This window comes from Eptesicus fuscus, chromosome 19, assembly GCF_027574615.1.
Source record: "Eptesicus fuscus isolate TK198812 chromosome 19, DD_ASM_mEF_20220401, whole genome shotgun sequence".
NCBI classification, from domain to species: domain Eukaryota; kingdom Metazoa; phylum Chordata; class Mammalia; order Chiroptera; family Vespertilionidae; genus Eptesicus; species Eptesicus fuscus.
In genome coordinates, this window is record NC_072491.1 from 11,474,738 (window position 1) to 11,501,740 (window position 27,003).

At 42.2% G+C, this 27,003-nt stretch overlaps 1 protein-coding gene across 3 annotated transcripts in view; it reads right to left on the reverse strand.

The window, feature by feature from the left end:
• Nucleotides 1-14,273: 14,273 nt before the first annotated feature.
• Nucleotides 14,274-27,003, reverse strand: part of STK3 (serine/threonine kinase 3) — a 228,832-nt gene continuing 216,102 nt past the window's right edge. For all 3 annotated transcript variants that reach the window (XM_054708206.1, XM_054708205.1, XM_008148510.3), the window contains one exon: nt 14,274-15,771. In XM_054708206.1, coding sequence (XP_054564181.1) covers nt 15,613-15,771 — 159 coding nt within the window. In that variant the 3' untranslated portion in view covers nt 14,274-15,612. The remainder of the gene's footprint in view (nt 15,772-27,003) is intronic.

A 27,003-nucleotide genomic window follows, 5' to 3' on the forward strand; every position in this document is an offset into this window, starting at 1 on the left:
TTTATTTTCAGTAACACCCACCAGAGGCCTCCTGAGAGGTAGCGACTGCTGGAGTTAACTTCCACCCTCTCTACCTGCCACCTCAAGTCCCTCCCCAGCGGAGGACGCACAGTCTGGGAGAACAGGCATATGGAGACTACTAAAAGTCTTTTGGAGGAAGAGGGCAGAAAGGACACAAGGAAAGGAAGGGTAAATGCTTCCTCTTGAAGATGAGACTTCTGGGTTATACACAGAAAGAGAACCGGGTGTTGGCCAGGCACGGGTGGTGTTAATCAGGGTTAGGAACAGAGAGATGGAGGGAAGAGAAAGGGAAGACACCTTCACGAACAGGGACCTACACAGGCAAAGACCAGGAGGCCCGGCAGGCCCGCATGTGTGAGGCACATGTGAGGGAGTGTGGCTGAAAGGAAGCAGGGCCCACGCCGTCCAGAGAAAAGCCATGGGCAGGGCTCGGGCTTCTTTCTTTGTCACCGGGTGGAACGCCCTGACCACATTGATGCCTGTGGAACGTGACTCTGGCAGCAGCTTGGAGGCGAAGGAGAGGCCAGCAGACCTATTTGAGATCATTGCCAGCGTGCAGGTTGCATAGAAGGGAGTGGGCTGGAGAGGAAGGGGCAGTGCCAGTTGCCCAGGAGATAAGACTCTACAGGCTCCATCACCAACCAACCAGGTGTGGGGATGAGGAAGAGGGAGTCCTGGGATGGCCTTTGGGTTTCTGACTTAACTGGTGACTGGGTGGAGGGGTGGATGGTGGTGCTGCGAAGAGAGACGGGGAACACGTGGCTCCCCTTCCCGAGACTGAGCAGTGTTGCCTACGGGCCTGGGGGGACAAAGATAGAGGTGTGTGGAGGGCAGAGGGAAGTGTGGGACCAGATCATCAACTGAGCAATGGAGATGCGACCATGAGAGAGGTGGCCCAGGACGGTACAGAGAGAAACAGGAGAGACATGGGCCCCTGCAAAGCACTGGTGGGTGGGGGGCAGCTGTAGGGAGGAGTGAGGTCCAAGGCTGGGCTTTCCTCTGTTGGCCCAACATCCTATTTCTCACTTTCCCTGAGAAATCCCCGGCGGGTGATCTCTGCTGGTAGCCTCAGCTTTCCTCTTGACTCATGTCCTTATTTTTCCCGGGTGGCCACTGTTCCTACCGCGCTTTCACACTACTCTCTGAAGGTCACTGGTGCTTTCCTCACTCCTAAAAGCAAACCCAGTGGCCCTTCCTCAGTTCTCAGGTTCCCCCAAACTCTCTGACCCGACAGACCAATGTCTAACCTCTTTGTATTCCCTCCTCTCCGACCTGGGGACACTGCCCAGTGCTGGTTCTCCCATGGGCTCTGCTTCCCCTCTCCCATCCCCACTGGGTCTTTGTCCTCCCAACCCTCTTCATCATGCATGTTCCCCGAACTTCTGTCCTTAGCAGCCTGCGGCACCCTTCACCCAAGTCACAGCCTCAACTGGTCTGCAAATGACGCCTGTGTCTCCTTGTCTGACCCCACGTCGCTCCCGAGCCCCACACCCATTACCCACGTGCGTTTGGAAGTCACCATGTCTAAGCACAGACTCACCTTCACTCCAGACTTGCTCATCTCCGCCTTCTCCATCACGTCTGTGAATGGGACCGCAGTGCTCCCGCCACTCGGGCTGAAATGCCAGTCCTCTTTGCATCCTCTCCTTTCACTCTCCATAGCAATCATTTCTTGACAGCTGACTAATTGCCAAGAACCATATCAGACATAGGGAAATAAGGGAAAATAAATTAAAAGGTATCACGCATAGCCCTTAGGCAGTATAGACTTCATAGCCACTTTATTGTGTATTGACATCATCTGGGGAGATTAAAATGTAGATTTCTGGGCACCAGTCCATTAACAAAGCCAGACTCTCGGGGTGGCCCCAGGAATCCGCACTCTCGGGAAGCTCCCAGGTGATTCGGATACAAGTGGCTTTCAGACCCTCACCGAGAAACTGTATCAGGGACATCCCTACAGAGCACTCTCCTCATTCCCGCGCCCAGTAGGACAGCAGGTTTTATCAATGCGTTCTTCGCAAGATCCACACCTTGGTCCCTTTGTATCGATTCTCAAGGCTCCCACCGCACTTCAGTCCTTGTTAACTCATGTTTTGTTAATTTCCAACAGTCATGCCCAGGCCCCCCGATCCGATCCATCCTCTACAGCGCCTTCCAGGTGGTTCTCTCCCCTTCCTGTGCCTCAGGCTGACTGCGGCTTCCTTAGCTCTTGTGGTGCTCATGTTGACTACGCTGCAGACAGGACGGTGACAGCTGCAGAAGAGAAAGTCTGCATGGGCCCATGGGGGCTGAGGACAGAGAAAAGGGCTCCTTAGGAAGGAGCTGCCTGTCAATGCGGTAGCCAGGGACAGGCCTTAGGGACATAAGAGAATTATAACCAGGGACACACAGAGTTGACGGCACCAAGGGCCGGAAATGCTGGGTGACCAGGCTTACCAGCTGCCCAGGGAGACTGTCTCCTAAAGAGACCCGGGCCGCCCAGCACTGTGTAACCTCTGGGCATGGGGGCTGTGGTGTGAGGCCGGCACTGGGGGAAAGGGTAGAAACAGAATTGGGGGACCTCAGGGAGGTTTTTTTCCACTCAAAACGCCGCCTACATCTCCAGACATTTAAAGAACTCCGAGCTATTTTCAGACCTCCTAGGAAAAGAACTGAGGTGTTAGCAGTCAGACACCCATCCACCCATTTCCTACGCGGAGAGCTGGCACGACTCACTTTTGATCCGAGGGCTTTGTATGGATTTTCCTGGCAAACTCTGCAGGTCAGCGGGGGCTGACTGCCGGAGGGCTGCCCGCGATCCGGGGCTCAGGGTCAGCGATGACAAAGGCCAGCACCACGGGGGTCGCAGCCTGCATTTCTCTTTGTGGAACACGAGGGGCAGGAGGGAACCCGCAGGGCACAGACCCCAGGGGGTGCCTGGGGCTTTCTTCCTGCCGCTCAGGCCTGAGATGTGAGGGCTGCTTCTGCGGGGAGGAGCAGGTGGGAACCCACGCAGCCCCTGAAGTGTCCTGGGCTCCTCCTCATGGCGGCCAAGTGCCTTCCCTCTGCCTGGAACCTGGGGACAAACGATTTAAGACATTTCAATATATTACTATGTAATTTGCCCATTTTAAACATGAGATCACGGATTGTCCAGTAACCTCCTCATTTTCAAAAAATCCTTCTCATGTTAAAAAATAAGAATCCCAGCCAGACCGAGGTGTCCCCCTGACCTTGGCATTTACCTGACCTTTCCACCTCCCCCCGGGAATATGCAAATGTAGCGAAGCTCTCCTCCTGAGCCTGCGCCCAAGGACTCGCTTGTGCTGATCTTTCAGGGATGAGCTTGATGCCTGGAAACTGGGATGTGCAGACGTCACGCATTTGGAGAGACTAGAGAGCCGGCCTCCACAAACAAGGCAGGAAAGGAACCAAGAGGCAGACATCAACTGAGAGTCACTGTTAGGCAGGGCGCTGTGCTGAGTGGAAGGACCTCCCTGTGTGCCCTAAGCCCCCAGTACTTTCACATGTGTCATTGGGTGAAAAGGCGTCTCACACGGCCCCTCAGGGAGCAGGTGTGTGTCTGGGTGTGTGTGTGTGTGTGTGTGTGTGCCTGTGCATGTGTCTCTGTCTTGTGCTTTTATAACAACCTCAATATATAAAGAAATGAATCTGCTTTACATTGTACAGAGTTAAGAGTAGCCTTTTTCTGCCAGAAGAAGCTGTTGTTGCCTTTCAGCCAAATTGGCAATAGCTACTCTAGACAAATATTGTATACACTGAGTGGCCAGATTATGATGATCTCTGAACGCATAATAACCTGGCCACTCAGTGTATTTGTATCTCCAATGGGTACCAAAAGTATTCTAGACCTTTTGCTGGAGATCAACCACCTATTTGCCCTGAGCTTTCTATCAGCCAGTGCAAAGGGGAAAACTGATCAAGTGCACGATTTATAGTATCTTTGGTATCAAATAAATGAGGTACTCAAGAGAAGTACACTGAGTGGCCAGATTATTATGTGTTCAGAGATCATCATAATCTGGCCACTCAGTGTATATTTGTATATACTGTATATAGTTGTATATATTTGTATGAATTATATATATTTGCTGTCATTGCTTTGGATAAATGTCAAGGGACCCAGCAAGACTTCAGGATTCATTGAACAAGAATAAGAAACTAGCAACCCCAGGGATTTATGTGAAATTGAAATAAATTTGTATTAAGAACTTGAAAAGCATTGTTTGGACTTAAGTGACTGCCTGTCAGATTCAAAATCTGAGTCAGCCCAGTTGGTGTGACTCAGTGGTTGAGCACTGACCCAGGAACCAAGAGGTTGCTGGTTTGACTCCTGGACAAGGCTGCGGGCTCCATCACCAGTAGGGGGCATGCAGGATATTTCTCCTTGTCCCTCTCTCTTCCTCTCTCTCTCTCAAAAACAAACAAACAAACAAAACACATTAAAAAAACCCAAATGTGAATCATATCCCAAGTTACTACTGAACTTGTTAATGCAATTAATTTAGCCTGAAAATCAAAAAGCCTTGCTGAAACTTGTCAAGGCCCAGGCTCACTAGTCCACTGATATCAGGTATTAATTTTCAAAGACCACATTCTAAGCATGTAAATGGATTTACGGTCATCAGCTGGTATGCCTTGAAAACAAACTTCTCCCTCCATTACCAAAGGTCAGCAGAGAACGAACCCATGACTTTGCACAGATTCATTAATAATGAAACGGTTCTCCACTTCAGATTCCTCGGTGCAGCTTGCTTTTTAACATCAAAGACTTGGGTGGCAAGTGCTGTTCTGTCTTCTCATTTGAATATTTTTGCTTAGAATCTTTCCTTTTTAAACAGGAACGAAATCTGTCATGGGAAAGATGGGAAGGAACACAGCTGCGGCGCTGCCCCCACCAGCACGCGTTCACGGGAACATTCGAGGGAGAGTGTTTGAAAGCTGAGCGCTTTAGCATCAGGTTTTATTTAGCTTCCACTCAATTAATTAGTTCACCTTGGAAAATTCTCTAAAAATTTAAAACACAACTGGTTGCAGGCACTGGATTTTCTACTAGAAACATTTAAAACTCATTAGCTTTTAGTGCTTTCTCATCCAACGGAATGAACTTGTTTTTCTATCGAGGAAATGTCGGTATGACACTGTTTTGTAACTTTTGGTTACAATCGTGATTGCTATCATGCCAAGAAAACCCATTTCTCTTTGCTGCCCTCCATTTATTTCCTTCATATCCTTCCCTTTGCGTTCGGCTCATGAATAGGACAATAAAAGTGGAAAAATACGAGAGGTCAATAGGCTCTTTGAGGGATTCTGACCTGTTGGCTGACCTGGGGCTGGAGGAGGCCCGGTCAGCCTGAATCAGTGTTCGTGTAAATGTGATTGGAACAGGTGGCTGAGGGCCAAGGGCATCCTGGTGTTCCCTAGCTTAGCTCGTTCCCAGCAGGAAGGACAGGGGTGACCTCAGTCTCAGGAGCCTCATACCCTGGAGCCCCCTTTCCTCCTGGTGGTAACACTCACACGGGGAAGATTCCAGCAGGGTCCTAGGTTTGGGACCAAAGCAACAAATCCCCTTGACACATATTAGCTCATGTGACAGACACAAGAACCCTAGGAGAGGATGGAAGAATCATACATGACAAGGAGCCAGATCCTTTAAACCAGGGTGGGGAGCACCCGGCCCGCAGGCCGTATAAGACCCACAAAATCATTTGGTCTGGCCCTGCCAAGGCAACTGCAGGTGGGACTCAGAATTCAATAAATCCAGGAGCTTTTTTCATAGCCACGTAAGTTTATGTTAAGTGAATGATATGAAGCGAACGATGTTATAAATACCCAAATGGCCCTTGGCAGGAAGAAGGCGCCCCACCTTGCAGTGCAAGGACTTACGCCTCCAGATATTCACCTTCTATTTGAAAATCTTTTCAGATTTTATATAGGATCAGGGGAATGTAAGTATGCAGATCATAAAACCCTATAAAGCTATTTCTGAGCCATAAATTTGATTTTGAGCTTTCTCGGACCAAAGCAAATTGGGAAACCAAGTCAATTATATGATTCCTATTTTTAAGGAGCAAGAATGCTTTCTAGTGAAACAAAACCTTAGGGGCATCAATTTGAAATTTCCTGATGTGTCTTCACTAATGGGGTGATGGTAACCTTAACAATATCCCTAAAATAGAAAGGACAGTCTTAAAGAGAGGAGGGGAAAGTGTATCGCGACCTAATGACTTCTGGGCTCTAGGCAGAAAGGAAATACTTTGGCCCTGGCGGTGTGGCTCAGATGGTTGAAGCATCCTCCCATGCAGCGAAAGGTTGCCGGATGATTCCTGGTCAGGACATATGCCAGGGTTTCGGGCTCCCTCCCTGCCAGCTGATCGATATTTTGCTCTCACACATCTCTCTCTCTTACCTCTCACTCTAAAAATCAATAAAATTCTTAAAAAGAAGAGAGGAAGGAAATGCTTTAAAAAATTAAATATGCTTTTCCTCAGGGCAAATGACTCCCTGAGAGTAGCTGGCACTTAATGGAAGACGCACCTGGGTTTTAGAGGAGACTCTAATGCACGGTGGAAGTTACAGTAAACTTAATTATCGATGCAAAACAGAGCCTTTTCTTCATTCTTGCAAAAACAATGCACTACACTGAAAACAGTTAAAAGTTCATTTTCTTTTTAAGCTAATATCCATCTATGTGCCATATGCCATGAACTTTGTTAAATATTTTACACTAGAGGCCCACTGCACAAAATTCGTGCACGGGTGGGGTCTCTTGGCCTGGCCGGCAATCAGGGCGATGGGGGCCAGGCTGATTGGGGCCTGCTGGCCGAGGGGAGGGACAAGGGGAGGTTGGCCACTGGCCCTGAGGAGGGAGCCGGCCCTCGGCCCCCCTGGGGAAGGGGCCGCATCCACCGCCACCCATTCCCGGTTCCCTGTTCCAGCCCGGGGCCCAGCCCTGATTGGGCGATTGGGGCCTGCCAGTTGGGGGGAGAGACCACAGGAGGTTGACCAGCTGGGGGAGGTTGGCTGTGGGAGTGCACTGACCACCAGGGGGCAGCTCCTGCATTGAGCATCTGCCCCTGGTGGTCAGTGTGCGTCATAGCGACCGGTCATTCTGGTCGCTTAGCTTTTATATGTATGTATGTGTGTGTGTGTCCTCACACACACAGGTCCTCGGGTTACATTGGAGATCCGTTCCTACAGTGCGACGTAACGCGATTTTCGCCGTAAGTCGGAACCCACCTACATAAGCACCTACGTCACTCGCATGGAGCACATACACAGCAGTAATGAAGTGAAACAGTAAAAAAATTTGAAAGAAAGATAACAATTCCTGACCTTTACTTGTGATAAATCAATAATAAAAAACATAAAGCGCATATGTACATACGTCGAAATGACGGAACTTTTTCTTTTTATAAATAAATGGGAGATGGCGACGTAACCATGAAACGACGTAAGTCGAGTCCGACGTAACCCAAGGACTGCCTGTATAGATGATCTTCACAACGGCTGCATTATTACAGATTTAAAAAAAAAAATAGATGAGCTGAGTGATTATTCTTGCCCAGGGCAATAAGCGTGTGAAGGATTTGAACCCAGGAAATGTGGCTTCTGAGGCCAGGCCCCTTCCACCGTGCTAAGTAACAATTCTCTAAAGTACTCATGATCAAAGACAGATTTTGGTAAGGGAGAGAATAGAACATACTTTACTTAAAAAAAAAAAAAAAAAAAAGCTTTCCAGGCAAAAGATGCCAAATATATCCTAATAATGAAAGAAAAATATCTTTTCTCTCATAACTCATCTTGGACACAAGTAAATTCACCCTGCTTCCCCCCCTACAGGCTGAAAGGATGCCATTTCAGAAAATGCAGGTTCCACGGAAATGGAGGAAAGGTACAAACCTGCTAACGATGGTCCTCTCCTAAATTTAAAATGAAAAGCATCTCCTTCTCAGACAGACCAGCAGGCGGGCTTAGCAACACTGACATCCTAAAGCCGGACCTCCTGTGTTTATCAGGCCTTTGGTCCAGCGGAAAAAGCAACAGTTTTGGAAACATTCAAACTGGGAGCTGAGAGTTCATGCTGGTATTGATTAGCTTTGTAACCTCACTTAATCTCTCTGATCCTTTCTTCTCTGAGGAAAAGGCTGCATCTTGTTGTGAAGATCTGAGATACTGTATTAAAAGCGAATGGCTTCGATGCCAAAATCCTAGTTGATATTATTACGGTTGCTATTGTGATTATCTGGATGTAAGGAGGCAGATTAGCTTGTATGATTCACGATGACAATTTTGTTGTTAGAGCTAATGTCATTCAATGAAACTTCATTTACTACCAATTACATTTCATATCCTGGTCAGCACTGTGGAGAAACAAGATGGATAAACACCGAGGCTCTGCTAGCTAAAGTCTTATAACGCAGTAATCAGACACACAATGGAAACAGAGTTTGGAAGCAGTTAAGCTGGCGGGAGAAGGGACAATAATAAGGCAATAATGTGAGGTACGTTATGTCAGTTGGGTCTGGAATGCCAGGAGGCAGAGTTCAGTCTGAACTCGGTGGGTGAAGTTCCGTGAGTAGGAGAGTGACCCCAAAGTCAGAATTTTAACTTAAGGAGCTTAATCGAGAGGGAAGCATGGAGACAGGGGGCCTGGATAGTGAGGGTGCAGCGTGAGAACAGGCGGAGCTGCTCTTCCGGGCTGGGGGAAGACTGAGTCGGCCCTTAGCTTTCTCTCGTGGGGTCTTTCTGTGACTCAGGGGAGTGGTCGGCTGAGGCTGAAGGTGTTTTCTGTGGATGTGACATAGCGAGAAGGGGACTGACTCCCTGGAGGACAGGCCACCAGTCGGTGGCATCGACTACCCAACTCAAGTACACAAGCACCCTGGGTCCAGATCTGATCACATTGCCAAACAGGACAAAAAATGGTTCTCTAATTAGACCCCAGATTTCTGTGGTTTGGGGTCAAAAAAGAGAGCATCTAGTACTCCAAAACAGCATTTCGATGAAATGCCTCATTAACACCTGTGCCTAATAACAGCTTCGTAATACAATATAACTCCAATTTTTTAAATTGATGTTCTATTTAGAATGTTGTATCATTAGTGTTATCAGGATTTATTTTAATCATCAATCTTTAACATACAGGTTAGGAAAGTAATGTAGCATTCTTATTGAATTCTAAGGTGTCAGTAATTTGGAAAGATCTCCTCTAAGTCAAAAACATCTTATTAATATATTATATAATTTCCATCAGAGAACCTACATATCCTTCAGGGAGTAGAGAGTAATTTTAAACCTTGGGTATGTGATTCCATGAATACGCAGAGGAAATAAATACAAAAGCATGTAAATAACATATATGTCTGACACATAGTAAGTGTCCCAAATAATACATAGTGTACTCCGATATATATTGGCAAAATTAGCTCATATTTTGAACATACAACTATTTATGCTAAAATAAGCTAAGTATATTGTAAGTCTGCAGAACGAGTAATCAAAGTTCATTAAATCAAAGAAAAAAACTTTTTCATTTACAGAACAACATATTCAAGCATGCTGGTTTTTCAGCAAGATGAAACCCTCACTCATTAGCTCCAGTCACCGTTACAATACTATATTTATTAAAGAATGGGGGTGTGCAGAAAGTACATACCTATTTTTGGAACATTCTCAGCAACCAAGGCTAAAATAATGAGGCTTCTTCTTTTTCTACTTAGCTTGAGTTTATTTATTTTATTAAATTTATTGGAGTGACATTGGTTAATGAGATTATACAGGGTTCAAGTGTATGTTTCGATGATACATGATCTGTATATTGCATTGTGTGCCCATCACCCGTAGTCAAATCATCTTCTGTCACATATATTTGGCCTCCTCTACCCTTTACTACCCTCCATCCTGCTTCCCTCTGGTGACAACCATATTGTTGTCTTGTGTCCAGGAGTTTCAGTTTTATAGCCCACAGATGAGTGAAATCATATGGTTCTTAGCTTTTTCTGACCGACTGATTTTACTTAGCATAATATTCTCAAGGTCCATCCATATTGCCACAAATAGCAGTATTTCATCTTTTCTTATGGCTGAGTAGTATTTCATAGTATATATATATATACCACCTCTGCTTTATCCAATCATCTATATGGAAACGCTGGCTGTTTCCATATCTTGGCTATGGTGAATAATGCTGCAAAGAACATAGGGGTGTGTATACCTTTGCAAATAAATGTTTTCAATTTTTTTTGGTAGATACCCAAAGAGGGATTGCTGGATCATATGGTAACTGAACTCTTAGTTTTTTGAGGACCCTCCATACTGTTTGCCATAGGAGCTGTAACAGTTTACATTCTCACCAACAGTGAATGAGCATTCCTTTTTCCCCACAACCTCTCCAACACTTGTTATTGTCTTGTTGATTATAGCCATTCTAACAGGTGTGAGGTGGTATCTCATTGTAGTTTTGATTTGCATTTCCCTAATAGCTAGTGAGGTTGAACATCTTTTCATATATCTGTCACCTATTTGTATGTCTTCTTGGGAGAGCATCTACTCCGGTCCTTTGCCCATTTTTAAGTTGGGTTGTTTGGTGTTGAGTTGTATGAGTTCTTTATATATTTTGGATATTAACCCCCTGCTGGAGCTGTTGTTTACAAATATCTTCTCCCATTCAGTTGGTTGCCTTTGTTGTTGCTGTTGTTAATTCTCACCTGAGGATATTTTCCCATTGATATTTAGAGAGAGGGGAAAGGAGAGAGAGAGAAACACTGATGTGAGAAACGTTCATCTACTGCCTTCCGTATGCTCTCCGACTTGGGATCAAACCTGCAACCCAGGAATGTGCCCTGACCAGGAATCAAACTAGCAACCTCTCAGTGCAAGGAGCAACACTCAACCAACTGAGCCACTCCGGCCAGGCACATTCCTTTATTTTTGCCTTTTCTTCCCTTGCCTTGGGGGTCAAATTCATAAAATCTCTAAGACCAAGGTCCATAAATTTAGTAACTATGTTTTCTTCTATGTAACTTATTGTTTTAGATATTATATTTAGGTCTTTGATCCGTTTTGAATTAATTTTTGTACATGGGTACAAATTATAATCTGCATTTTTTTTTTTTTTTTTTTTTGCATGTAGCTTTACCATTTCCCAGCACCTTTATCAAAGAGGCTTTCTTTTTCCCATTGTATATTTTTGGCTCCTTTGTCAAAAATTAGTTGCCCATATACATATGGTTTTATTTCTGGGCTCTCAATTCTGTTCCATTGGTCTGTGTATCTGTTCTTCTGCCTAAACCCGTGCTGTTTTGATTACTGTAGCTCTGTAGTATAATTTGAAGTCAAGGAGTGTGACTCCTCTGGCTTCATTCTTTTTCCTCAGGATTGCTTTGGCTATTCGAGTCTTTTGTGGTCCCATACAAATCTGATTTTTTATTCTATTTCTTTAAAAAATGTCATTGGGATTTTGCTTGGGATTGCATGAAATCTATATATTGCTTTGGGTAATATGGACATTTTAACTATGTTGATTCTTCCAACCCATCAACATGGATTATCTTTCCATTTCATTGTGTCTTTTTCACTCTCTTTTAATAATGCTTTGTAGTTTCCAGTACTGTATATAGGTTCTTCACATCCTTTGTTAACTTTATTCCTAGGTATTTTATTTTTTTTTGTTGCAATTGCAAAAGGATTATTTTCTTTTTCATTTCCTTTTCTGAAATTTCATTGTCAGTATAGGAATGCAGTGAACTTGTGTACACTGATTTTGTATCCTGCAGCTTTATTATATTTGCTTATTGGTGGAGTCTTTAGGGCTTTCTATATACAGAATCATGTCGTCTGCAAAAAGAGAGCTTTACTTCTTTCTTCCCAATTTGGACGCCTTTCTTTCCCTTGTCTGATTGTTCTAGCTCCAAGTAAGAGTGGTGAGAGTGGACATCCTTGTCTTGTTCTTGATTTTAGAGGAAAAGCTTTCCGTTTTTCAGTGTAGAGTATGATATTAGCTGAGGGTTTGTTAAATATGGTATTTATTATGTTGAGGTCCTTTCCTTTCATACCGATTTGAATGTTTTAATCATAAATGGATGTTGTATCTTATAAATGCTTTTTCTGCATTTAATGTTAAGGTCATATGACTTTTGTCCTTTCTTTTGTTAATGTGGTGTATTACATTGATCGATTTGTATGTGTTGCTCCTGAATAAACTCCACTTGATAGTGATGTTTTTTTTTTTAATATCTTGCTGTATTCGATTTCCTAGTATTTTGTTTAGGATTTCTGCATCTGTATTCATCAGAAATACTGGTCTACAGTTTGCCTTTTTGTGTGTGTCATCCTTGCCTGGTTTTGGTATCAGGGTTATGTTAGCCTCATAAAATGTGTTAGGAAATATTGCCTCTTCTTCAATTTTTTGGAAGAGTTTGAGAAGGATAGGTATCCAATCTTCTTTGAATGTTTAGTATAATTTACTAATGATGCCATCTTATCCTGGACTTCTATTTTTTGATGGTTGTTTCAATTTTTCCACTGTTGATCAGTCTATTTAGATTTTCTAATTCTTCATGATTCAGTCTAGGAAGGTTATATATTTCTAGGAACTTATCCATTTCTTCTAGGTTATTGAATTTGGTGGCATACAGTCTTTCATAGTATTCTAGTATGATCCTTTCTATTTGTGATGTCTATGGTACCTTCTCTTTCATTTCTAATTTTGTTTATATGAGTCTTTTGTCCTTTTTCCTTAGTGAGTCTAGCCAGGAGTTTGTCAATATTAATCTTTTCCAAGAACCAGCTCTTTGTTGTATTAATTTTTTGAATTAATTTTTTTGTTCTCTATTTCATTTAATTTTGCTCTAATTTTTATGATTTCCTTTCTTCTGATTTGGGGCTGCTTTGTTCTTCTTTTTCTAGTTCTTTAAGATGTAATGTTAGGTTGTTTACTTGAGATTTTTCTTGGTTCTTGAGACAGACTTGTAATGATATAGACTTCCCTCTTATTACTGCTCTCACTGCATCCCAGAGGTTTTGATATGTCATACTGTCATTCTCATTTGTCTCTATATCTTTTAATCTCACCTTTTCTTTCTTCTTTGATGCAGTCATTTTTTAGTAGTAGGTTGTTTAATCTCTACCTATTTGTATTTTAAAAACTTCTTTTTTTGCAGTTGATATCTAATTTCAAAGCATTGTGGTCAGAGAATAGGCTTGATATGATTTCAACCTCCTTGAATTTGTTTGAGGCTAGTTTTGTGACCAACATAGGGTCTATCCTTGAGAATGTTCTATGTGCGCTGGAGAAAAATGTAACATCTGATGCTCTGGGATGAAAGGCTCTGTGTCAATTATATCCATTTGGTCAAACGTGTCATTTAAGTCTATTTCTTTAGTGATTTTCTGTTTGGATGAGCTATCTTGAGCTGTCAACGGAATATTTAGGTGCCTTTGTTGCTTTGCCTTCCCAGCAATGGCGACCAGCAGACCTCTATGGCCTTACACTGATTAACAAAATCATTGGGGTTTAAGGTGCACAATTCCACATCCTCTGTGCACTGTATTGTGTGTTTACCACCCCTAGTCAAGTCTCCTTGCATACATTTTCTAATTTAGTAAACTGGGGAGAAATCATCTTCATAGGTTTCTTATCATTTCATGTAGGTGATTTTACTTTGGTGATAGCAAATTAGTCATTTGATTCCATCAAATTAGGCAAGGTATTATCAATTAAAAAGGGGAAAAAATCCTAAACAGATTCCAATAAAGATGCAGCTAAAGTATATTTATAAATTCAGTTTCATTCTTACAAACCTTTATAAAATTTTCAATACTTAACCACTATTTTAAAATCTTATAATTTATACCCAATTATACATACAATTTACTATCCGTAAGAACTCAACAGAGAGCAATATTACTCCAAGGCATTACCTAGGGTGCAAATGCCACTTTTAAAAGGAGTAGACGCTTTTCAGAGGTGAAATACCTTCTGTGGCTGTCACTAGTGAACTTGCCAGCATTTCCCGTCTCTCGCCCGCAAAGCTCAGGGTAAGGCTGCATTTCCCTGCTCCCAGGAAATTAGGAGTGGCCATGAGTCACTGCTGGGTGGAGCTAGTGTGAGACTTGTCAGTGCTCCTTCCCTTGCTGCGGTTGTAGAGGGGGGTGCTCCATCAGCAGCTGCTGGGGTGTGACAGGAGAGGGCCAACCTGGGATGGGCATGGAGCACAAGAGAGAAATGACCTGTGTTATATTAAACGTCTGAAGTTTCAGGGTTGTTATCACTGAGCAATCTTGCCTGTCCTGACTAATAATATATCTTCCTTCCCTGGAAAAGAGAATCCCAGTGATGATTTAAAAAAAAAAAGAAAAAAACATACAGAGATGAAATGTGCTGGGTGTCACAGTAAAATTTATTTGTCTTCATGACTTACACATAGTAATTAAAAACACACACACAAAAAAACTGTCAAGATAACCAGATGTAGCTTTGGAAATGACTGGTCCCAGTTCAATCACGAAAATGTTCATTCAGCTTAGAATGAGTTTCTTTTTCATGGTTTTATTCTTTTTTCACTCCCCAAGGCTTGCACAGTTCAGTGCAAATGTTTTTGCTATTTTGTTATCATCAGGCACATGATGTTTACCAATTCCCAGGAAATAAATGAAATCAACAAAAAGGTCCTGTGACAATTGAGTGTATTTTCACAGAAATAAATTTGATGAGCTTATTACAGTTTGACACAGTTCAGCTATCAGACCTACACATGACACGTAGAACAATATTAAGAAATTACATTTGACTTAAGGATTTCTTTTAAAATATTTACCACACTTTTTCTGTGCAAGGATTCCATTGATTTCTTTGGTTTTAAACATTATAACTCTGTCTGACCTAAATATATATAGTTCTATTTGTACCAAATATTAAGAATTAAAAAGTTAAAAATTTCAGGAGGTAAAAATGGAATTATTGCTTCAGTATAAAAAACGCCTGGCCCATTTAGGTACTATTGCTATTATTGCTTTGCTTCTATTGGAAAACTATCCTGGAAATCAAGGAATGTACCCCATAGCTCCCTGCTTAGAGTATAATTTGGTTGAATATTATTATCTATTAATACTTTCCTACCTTCACCAAAGCTATCCTGATCATGTCTTTAAAAAAAAACCAACAAAGTGAAATGGCATAAATAAATAAGTTTACCTAAAGGGATATAATAAATAGGCTACTAGATAAGAATAAAAACTGTTGTAACATAAAGCCCTTCAGTGCTGTATAATTAAACAATAGCTTTGGATTTTCAAGGTCTCTAAACCCAGCCTTCATTTTTATAACAGTTTTAGTGCTGGTATGCAGCTGACAGAGAAGACTACATGTCTGCTGTTTTCATTGTTTAAAAATGAAAACAGAATGGGTACAGTTGTAGATTGTGCCTTTGGGAACTTTACCTGGGTAGGTACTAATCAGTTTTTGACCATTGCCTAGCTGTAGAGCACAGATCTTAGGAATTAAAAAGAAATCATACTATTCCTTCAATTCTTAGTGGTTTCTTGGTCTCCAGAATAGTTATAGAAACAAAGAGAGAAGAAACTAGATCAGAAGTTTTGCTGCCTTCTTTTCTTCGCATCCATGGCGTCCAGAATGGGCTGCCGTTTCGCTGTGTACCTCTGGCGGAGCTCTTCGATTTCCCGCTCCATCATGGGGTCCAGGGCTTTCAACCGCGTCTGCAGTTCTTCTAAACTCAGGTTTTTTAACTGGACATAGGAAACAATGAAGACATGAATATAGTAAGGTTGTCTACAATATATTAAAACCTAATGAGTCTTAGCATAACTATTTCAGCAAACTCTTTACATTATCTTTGAAATATGGTTCAATAATCACAACAGGAATTCCTTCCATGAAGAATCAAGGAGCCACATCTTGCAGGAACCTCAAGGAAGTTGCAACAGAGTAATAATAAAAAAAACACTTTTTAAAAAAGAGCAAATGAGAAAAATAAGCTGGTAAATATATCTGTTTTAAAAAAGGCAGAAAGACAAATCCACCATTGCCAACAAATAGACTTTCAGGTCATGCTCCATATAAATGCACTCTAATGGCTCACACCCTCGCCAGTATGGAGTGCAAAGACGATCATGAACACTTGCAGACACCACCCAAGATTGTGACCAAACTGAATACAAGTTAAATTAACTGTCTATCCTGCATTTTACCAAATGCTTATATTTTAAGCAGTCTGAAAGTTAATTAAAACAATTAAATTACTGATAATTTTACCCCAAGCATTTTCATAAAATAGGGTTTTTAATTTATGATTCAAAATATCCCAAATCTGCCCTTGCTGGATAGCTCAGTTGGTTAGAGTGTCATCGTGATATGCCAAGATTGCGGGTTTGATCCCTGATCAAGGCACATACAAGATTCAACCAATGAACATGAATAAGTGGAACAACAAATCGATGTTTCTCTCTCTCTTTCCCCCCTCCCCTCTCTAAAATCAATAAAAATAAAAAAAGAAATATCCCAAACCTGCTAAGTGTCATGTAAGTTCTGACATGGGCGTGGCCAATTTGACAATGAGGTGCCTGTCAGGTTTTCACTGTATATGTTATAGTTTGACAATAATAATATTTGACTAAATTAGTGATTTTCAACCTTTTTCATCTCATGTCACATATAAACTAATTACTAAAATTCAGCATACCAAAAAATATACTTTTTGCTATTCTGATAAAAAAAAATAGGTATAATTTTGATTCATTCACACTGAACGGCTACTGTTGTGTTGGCTGTTGTCTTTTTTTTTTTTTTTTTACAATCTAACGGAAAGGAGGTCAGTGGCCCTGACTAAATAGTCAGGTACTGCATGTTTTAAAAATTCTGTGGCACACAGGCTGATAAATTGCTGGACTAAATGATGTAGTTTGACTGTAAGGTTTAGTTTGATCATGGCGGCCTCTGGGGACAACACTTGCACATGCTTTCCCGGTTTTCTGTGGCGCAGGAGAGGTCTTACGTCACATGTGTATGTGGATAAAATGTGTTCTATATCAGGATCTGTGGCACCCTGAACTTTATACGTCAAAACAGTAAAAGATTATCTCCTGAGCACAACTTTTGGGGGTGTCATCCCAGGGGTTATGGCATGCCCTGAGATAAATAATTGAACACTTGTGCTTTTATTTTATTAACATTTAAAAAAATCTAAAACTTTGTGATTTTTTTTTTTTTAAGAAACTGACATTGAAAGCAATGGTGGCAGGCAGGTGGTTTAAAAAAATCTGTTCAACCATAATGATTTACAGAATGCTATTACATACTCCACATCCTGGTAGGTACTGTAGGGAAAGCAAATGAGTTCCAAACTATTTCCTTGCCTTAGGAAACTTACAAATTAAAGTTGGAAGGGAAGGGGAAGATTAGCAACTATAAACATTTAGGGATTGATGCAAGATCCTATAAAATTAAACCCTATTGTGTGTGGTACAAATTACAGTGAAATGTTCTTAACTCATGTCCAGGAATCAACTTCTCATGTGTAAAATTCTGCATGTTCACGTGTGCATTTTCCTGGGGAGAGCAACTGTTATTTTTAAGAGGATACTTGGGTAGTATCTACTAGAAAAACTCTCTTTTTAAAAAATATTTCAAAATTGATTTTTAGAGGAAGAGGAAGGGAGAGGGGGAGAAGCATTGCTGTGAGAGCGAAAGAGCGATCGGCTGCCTCCTGCATGCCCCGACTGGGGACTGAGCCCGGGCATGTGCCCTGGCCGGGAATGGAACCAACAACCTTTCAGGGCATGGGAGAACACCCAACCAACTGAGCCACAGCAGCCAGGACCATTTGATTCTTAGACAGATTCCCAACAAAGAGAAAAGAGCCTCGCTATAAATTCAATGGAGAGAAGGTTCTCTTTAGGGAGCAGGGACTGTGCTGGTCCCTGAACAAGAGTCAGGTGAGCAGGGCCCTGCGGAGGCACTGCCATGTTGAGGAGGACTACGGGCATCAGAGAACCTGGGCGGGTGGGGCCCTGAGAGCCAGGCACAGCAGGGACTGCACTCCAGGGAGCCTGGACCAACTCCGGAGCAGGAAAATGATGAGAGTAACCCAGGACTTGGCCTTAAAATGATGAAACTCGCAGATTATTGTTTGTTTTAAGAAGATCACTATCTTTGGTTATGTTATGAGCCAAGCCAGAAAACACTCTCATGACTTTACAGTCACATGTCAATTTTAACCCTAAACAGTCTTCCTGCTTGACCCTCCACTTTACTATGTCTGGCCCTAAGGGACTCTTGGCTTCAGAAATAAAATCCATTCTCCGGTGAAAAAGATTTGTCACCACTGGAGATGCTGAAAAGAACGAGTTACAGACTCTGAAGTAAATTCAAAAGAGGAGCTCCAAAAACGCAGGAATGGCAGTGTGCGGAAGGAAGCTCCAGGATGAAGACTGAGGTGGCCTCCTGGCTCTGGTGTGTGTGAAGCTTGGTATGTGTAAAAGAGGCCGTTACCTTTTAGTCTATCATCCAAACAATAGAGCTTATTATGTTATACTATTATATACTGAGTGGCCAGATTATTATGATCTCTGAATGCATAATAATCTGGCCACTCAGTGTATATCCTATATAATAAAAGGCTAATATGCGAATTGTCCCCTCGACCAGGAGTTCGACCAGCAGGCAGGCCAGCCAACTGCTCATGTCCCCTCCCCCTGGCCAGGCTGGCTGGACCCCACCCATGCATAAATTCATGCACTGGGCCTCTAATACACACACACACACACACACACACACACACACACACACACACACACACTCTGAGTGGCCAGATTATTATGCGTTCAGAGATCATAATAATCTGGCCACTCAGTGTATATGTTTACATATAATGCATGGTATTACATGCTTTCATTAATTTTGATACAAGTATTAATCATGCATCTGTTATGTCAGTACTTATACTTTATCCTGTGGGGATAAAGAATAAGCCAACAGGAACCTCGAAACTTGCATACACAGGTGACGGTGAGGTGAAGGGCCAATAACGACCACACACAGCCACGTTTCCCTGAGAGAGACATGCCAGTTGCTGTCTACATAGATCCCATTCCGCTTCGCCTCTCTTTCCATTTGAGCCCATCGTTGAATTTCTATATAACAGCACAACCACATTATACAGTTCAGTATTTGATTCTAGAGTCATGTATTATTTTATTATCGATTTTTATACACGAGTCTCATGTCTCTAATACTGATTTTCCACAAAATATTTAAACTTTAGAGATTGTACACACACAACTAGAAACTACTCAACTATATTGCTAAACATCATGACAAGAAGGTGGGTAGATAAGTAGGAATACAGAATAAATGACTCAAAGGAATGGGTCACTCTAAGATTAGGAGACATGACATCAGACAAAGTAAATAATTATCATTACTTAACAATTTTTTGCATTAAGATATTCTTGTAAATATCTTATACTACCTTTAGAGGGGCAAACTGCCAATAGTTTATAAAAATATTACAATAATAAACTGAATTCAGGGAAAGAAGCTACTTACAAGAAAAAACTTTCTCCTTTAGCAGACATATTTTCAATATGTAAACTTTGCAAAAAAAAAAAAAAAAAAAAACACAGGTCTTGATGTTGGAAATATTATCTGGCACCATTAGGGAATTGGGTGTTCACATATGTAAATTCATGAAGTACCTAAGTCTTAGTTCTTCAAGTGATAAAACTTTGGAACAGAAAATCTTTATAAAGCATTTAATGGAATATGCTGCCTTCTAAGGCAGAGGACACAGGACCTAAGAGCCTTTCCTTGAGGATGATTATTACTATCGATTTTATCTTCATTTGGGGGGAACCTATCAGCTCCCTTTCATGGCCATCACTGGGCTTGAACCCTCTCTCTACTTCAAATTTGTATTTCTTCTGGGACCCAGAAAACTTATTAAATAATTATTTTATTCTTGTATTAAATAAGAATAAACAGATTCTGAGTGAAAGCCAGAACCTGTTTAGGAAAGTCAGAGCATGGCTTTAGTGCTAAAGCTAGTGTTTTTGTTGATGTTGTTTTCATAATCTGATTTCAAATTCATGGCTGTGTAAGGTTGAGGTGACAGGAAATCCAACTTCCACATAAGCTACATTTATAGCTATGTTTTCAGCTGGACTGCCAGAGAACTTCAGATGACTCATTTATCAAGTATTTATTGGTATTTTCTATGGACCAAGCACCACCAATTCAGAGATGAATAAATCACTCTGCCTCCCACAGAGAGCTTGCAATCTAGCTGGCAAGACAGGTCCAGGAACAGCTCGTTCACTGAAGGGTGAGTAAGCTGAGAAGACGAGAAACAGGACAGGCAGAAGGAAACAGCAGAAGGCACACAAATGCCTGGCATCCTTGGAGACGTCGGCTGACTGCTGCGATGTGTGAGGGATCCCGGGGCCAGAGGACGAGGCAGGAAGGGAGGGGGCAGATTGCTGGGGGCCTTAGGCATGTTGCTGCAAACTTTCTGTTGACAGAAAAGAAATGCTAGATAATTCTGAGCACAAATGGTGACACGATCATACATGAATGAGCTTTAGAAAAGTATCTCCAATGGCGGGTGTAGATTGCCCTGGGGAAATGGAGGAAGGAAGACCCGTCAGCAGGTTACTGCAACAGTCTAGTGAGAGCTGAGGTTGAGTCAGGAGAGCGGAAGTGGAAGATGGAGAAGAGAGGCATTTGAGAGATTGAATGCAGAACTGATAGGGCTTCTGTTGACTGATCATGAGGGTTCGGAAAGAAGGGCTAAAAATGACCCCTGCTTTAAGGTTGGGTGATGGGTAGATAGGGCAGTTAATGAAATTGATTTTAGTCCTGTTGCTTTTGAGAGAGAAGCAAGGCTTCAAGGTGGATATGTCAGTTATGGGTTATAATTTGGGGGTTTGGAGCTCAGGGGAGAGATTCAAGCTAAAGACATCATCAGCGTTTAGGATAAAACTAAAGCCCTTGGATGAGGGTAAGATTTCCTGGAAAAGGTTTTGTCCCTGATCGTATGGTCTGTCTATGGTATGCAACAGAAAATAATCCCCAAACCTTAGCATTTGTGGTCAGAGGTTCTTCTCATTTTGTTAATATTACAGAAATATCAGTAGATTTCTAAATAAATCTAAATTGTGGTAACTAGATAAAAAAGAAAAAGTGAGGTTAACCGGCAGCATTTGTCACTCTTTATAAGGTGGGTCTGGGTTTTGACTCCTGGTTAAACCCTAATAACATGTATTTACCACCCTGTTTTTACAGCCATCAAACCTCCCACAGCCCGGAAATGGTTTGGTGGCGGGAAACGTGGTAGAAGCAGCTTTTTAATCTCTTGGAACACAGCCCTGCACAATATGCTCAAGTAGTAAAAGGACTCACAGACCAGATAAAATTTTATGGAGACTCATAATGATCAACTGGCCCTATAATATCACACAATCCACTATCGCCCTTTTAAAATGCTAATTCAAATTATAATGATTTCGAGGGCTAATAAGGATAATGTTAGAAGGAAAAGTTGAGCTTCCTGAATAAATATCAATATTACTGGAGAAAGTGTCCTTGACTAACACCAGGTTTCCTGAGCACCTTTATCAAAGGGAAGGGGGCTGCTTCAAGTTGGTATGTGCGTGGAGCAACTTGACTTACATTTTTTTATTGCTACTTAGGAGCCATCTTTCTACAATACATGGAACACACGCAGCTGTGTTACAGCTCAAAGCCAGGGAAGAGAAGGTGTTAGAACATGCACACCTTGTGGTTTTTACCGTAAATGAACAAATGTACAAAAATGAATAACTCATCTGGAAAAGGATTTTATGATTTAGGCTAATTTTATTTAATACAATTTTGTACTAAATTTAACGATAAAATAGAATTTGCACAATGAACAATGGCCTAATATTGTGGAAAAATATTGTGAAACAAACTTTACAAACATTAGGGACCGAAACTTGATTAATAAATGAGCTGACATGCAGTGACAGGAAGAACTTGAACACAAAGACAGAAGCAGGACCCACACCTTCTGCAAAAACACTCAAAGAAAAGAAGAGTTTCAATCATCAACAAATCAACAAATGACAAGTGCTGGCGAGGATGCGGAGAAAAAGGAACCCTCCTTCACTGCTGGTGGGAATGCAGACTGGTGCAGCCACTGTGGAGAACAGTATGGAGTTTCCTCAAAAAACTAAAAATGGAACTGCCTTATGATCCAGTGATCCCACTTCTAGGAACATATCTCAACAAACCAGAAATACCAATCAGAAAGGATATATGCACCCCTATGTTCACAGCAGCATAATTTACAATAGCTAAAATTTGGAAATAGCCTAAGTGCCCATCAGCAGATGAGTGGATTAAACAACTGTGGTACATCTAACACAATGGAATACTACACTGCTATAAAAAAGAAGGAGTTCTTATCATATGCAACAGCATGGATGGAACTGGAGAGCATTATGCTAGCGAAATAAGCCAGTCGGAGAAAGAGAAATATCACATGATCTCACTCATTTGTGGAATATAATGAACAACATAAACTGATTAACAAAAAAAAAAAGAGCCAGAGACAGAGAAGCAATGAACAGACTGTCCAATCTATGAGGAAAGGCGGGGGGTGAGGGAGTAAGGGATCAACTAAAGAACTTGTATGCATGCGTATGAGCATAACCAATGGACACAGACTCTGTGTGTGTGTGTGTGTGTGTGTGTGTGTGTGTGTGTGTGTTTAAGGTGAGGCATTAAGAGGTGGCTTGCTTAAAGCTATGTTCCTGGTTAATACAGAGCTATAACCTGCCCTCTAGATCAACGCTTTTTTTCGTTATATCAAGTTTGACATTCTTTTTTAAAAAAATATTTTTTAAAATTGACTTTTAGGGAAAGGGAGGAGGGAGCGAAACATCAATGTGAGAGAGAAACATCAGTCAACTGCCTCCTGCACGGCCCCTACCAGGGATGGAGCGGGAAATCTGGGCGTGCGCCCTGATTGGGAATCGAACCAGCAACTGTTCAGTGCACAGGATGATGACAACCTACCGAGCACACAGCTAGGGCCCAAGTTTGACATTCTGAATCTAGCACCGCCAGAGTTTAAAGTGTTAGGTCACCACAAGGGACGGGTGTGCTGCTGAGATGTGCCTGGGGTCTTCAACCTGAGCAGAGAGGGTTTTAAGTATGAGCTAGAACGGACACAGTGAATGAAAAACTCCACATCACGATATTTTTTAGAGAGCAGTCTTCTAAAAGGAATAAACTGCAGAAGCTCAACAAAAGGTAGAACTGCCATCTCCTTTAAGCTTCGGCCAGCTGGTAGACTAGGATCTCCTAGTTCTCATAAAAAGTTTTGTTTAAAACAAATGAAAGACTTTCTATAAACCCCTAAACTTCTTAATAATAATTAGATGGCATAATAATTAGGTGTTCATAAGTTAAATGAAAGAGTTAGAAATACTTTTAATAGAAGTCAATATTTTGCTTGAAAATTGGCTTTGGATCACTACTGACCAGCTTGAATAAACAGCTCATTTTGTTAATGATAGCCCTGGATTATCACATTTCATCCAGAAAGTAAAATCACAAATCAATACCTAAAATATTATATTTCTCAATATCCCTCAAAAATCCAAGTAAAAGATATGCACATTAATAACTTACTGGCTCTTGCATAAAAAAGCAACACAACTAATTCAATGACATAAAAAGTTAATATGGGAAATAAGATTAAATCAAACCACTGATAATTGTGACAGTTCAAACTTTCAATGAGTAGAATTATTTCTGAACTTTATGAGTATTGAAAGGCTGCTTATTACTGATCAGGAAGAGCTTTCAGTAAAACCAGAGCTTTCTGTACCCTACCCATTATAAAACCTAAACCATCATAGCCAAATGATGAGAAGGAAAACTTTCTCAAATCATTTCATTTTAAGAGCTGTAGGGTAAAGCACTTAGATTTTTATATTATTTTCTTTTGTCAAAAATAGTCCTAATTATATGAGTGATTTTTTTAAAAGTCATAATCTCAAAAAATAGTTATTAAATGCATAAATGTGACAACATTTCAAGACCTAGTATAATCAGTCTGTCAAAATAAACGAGGCACCACCACAATGTAGCAAATGGTCTTAGATGTTAATGTTAACACAGTCAGTCAAATCGTCAATCAAGGAAATCCCGTACAAGATTTGCTGTGTTTACTGCGAAAACAAACTCTTCTTAGCAACTATTTAAATAAACCTCACAGATGCTACAGACCTTATTAGTGGCCTATGATTTAAAAAATGTGGATTGCTAATACTGTACCCTGACTCATCTATTTTCCCATCTGCTAGCAATTCCAACAATATGAAGTATCAACAGAATGGTTAACAACAATAATTTTCTATGGCAATTTTGATGCTGAACTGCTTATAGCACTTTGTAAGATTTACCAGTACATGCCTCAGACTGTTTCGAGTTGTATGTGGCCTGGAGCGACATACTTCTTTTTCCCCTAATATTCCGATTTAGCTCTTTTTCACTGTGCTGAACAGAATCTGGTTTGGTTTTACAAAGTACTGTTCATGGAGGCCGCCACGCTCATTTTACTAACAATGAGAGTGGGAAATGCAACAAAGTACTAGCAAAATTCCATCCAGGTCCGCTGATTAGTTTAGATGTATATAAACAGGTAAGGGGCCTTCTGCCAAAAAGACTGAGCAGCAGGAACAGAAGGCAGTAAAGTAAGAAAATAAATAAGTAAAAAACATCAATACGTGAAGGCATTTCCTGATTTCACTTGTGCACTGAGGAGCTCTCAAGTCAGCGAACCTTCCATGAAGCCTGCTTAAGAGAACCTGACACATACACTTACAGCATGTACTTACAAAATGGTGGCAATTTCTGATATTACATCCTAATATATAAAAACTTGGGGTCATAACGACCAGTAATGATTGAGGCTCAACCAACCGGAAGTCAGTCTTGCAGTCAGCCTGCTCCGTTGCAGACGCAGTGCCCCAGCACTGACTGCTGAGGGGGCTGCAAATCAGGGCCAGAGAGAGGCCTGAAGAGAGAAGCAGGGACTGATCCATTGCCTCTGAGGCAGCTTTTGATCAGCACTTGCCACTCTCTCTTTTTCCCAGTCTGGCCAGCAGCCATGCCTCCATTTCTCTCCAGGCGTCCACCAGGGCTGCTGATCAGCCTTGCCTTTCTGACCAGGCCCCGTTGATAGGCCCAGAGATGCTGACTGGCATAGGAACCGACCAATCATAACCAAATGTGGGTGCTGTGAAGAACCAATGGCTGCCTAGGAGGCAGAGCTTTTGACGTTGATTGGCATAGGAACCGACCAATCAGAACCGAATCTGGGTGCTGTGAAGAACCAATGGCTGCCTAGGAAGCAGAGCTTTAGACACTGACTGGCATAGACACTGACCAATCAGAACCAAATCTGGGTGCTGTGGGGAGCCAATGGCTGCCTAGGAGGCGGAGCTTCTGACACTGACTGGCATAGAAACCAACCAATCAGAACCAAATTGGCCAGCAGAGGTGGGCAGTTCGGGGTGAGATCAGGCCTGAAGGGGAGGGCAGTTGGGGGTGAGATCTGGCTGGCAGGGGAGGGCCATTGGGGGTGAGATCAGGCCAGCAGGGGAGGGCAGTTGGGGGTGAGATCAGGCCGGCAGGCAGTTAGGGGTGATTGGGCAGGCAGGCAGGTGAGCAGTTAGGAGCCAGAGGTCCCAAACTGCGAGAGGGATGTCAAACTGCCGGTTTAGGCCTGATCCCTGTGGGATCAGGTCTAAACCAGCAGTCGGACATCTCCCAAGGGGTCCCCAATTGGAAAGGGTTCAGGCTGGGCTGAGGGAACACCCCCTCAGTGCACTAATTTTGTGCACCAGGCCTCTAGTTATATAATAAAGGCTTAACTCCTCACGGTAAATTTCTTATAAAATGTGCTCTTAAAAGTGGTGTTAATGTTGTCTACTGGCACAGCCTCCCTCCCAAAATAGACACTATTTCCCTATCTGGATGGAGGATTCCATGTAGATCTGTTCTGAGCTGAGTGGCCCTGTCTTCTGACTGAATTACTGTAACTATTTTGGGATTATAACTGGAAACTGCCACGAAGCATCTATTTTGGTTGTTTAACCTCTGAGCATCTACACTAAATTTAAGACATTTAGATTCTACTTTCATTCCCACAGAAAAGGGAGAAAAACATTTCTTGTAGCCATCAATGGAAGAGAAAGGGAAAGTACCAACAATGGATCATTTACACTGTGTTACACACTGTCCTAGGTCCTGAGCTTTCTCACGGGATCCTAGCATGAAACCTTATGGGGCAGACATTACCAACCCCACTTTATAGGTGAGGACACTCAGAGAGACCAAGTGACCTAGCCTTGGCCACACAGCTGGAGGTGTCTGGGCAGGCACTCACAGACAACCTCAATTCCAGTAACCTGAGTTTGGATTGGAGCCCACTGGGAGCTGTTTCTTAGGTCTCCCAAGAAGTACAAAAGCACTTCAAAATCCAATTATCACATACAAGTTTTTAACATTCTCTTTTAATAGATTAAAAACAGGGGAACACGGCTTTAAACACTCCCACCATGGTGGAGTCACACAGGGACACTCAATTCTACAGCAATGATGTGTGATGACACATGAGAAGAACTGACAAGCAGGGCCGTTGACCCAGCCTCGGTGTCCAGGGCTTTCGCTGTGGGTTAGCCACACAGGCCTGCAACACGCGTGTGCCTTCCCTCAGCTACTCGGACACCAGCCCTCTCCTCCAAGAGCAAAAGCAGGTGTTTGCATAAACCAGGATAAACGCATCTTCTCAAACTGGGGCAGCAGAGCCCACGTCCTCAGGTATACAGAAACAACCTCAGAGGTTCTCTGCTGTCCAGGAGCTCGCCAAGGCCAGTGCCGAAAAAGGCCTTCATTTTGAACAACCCTGA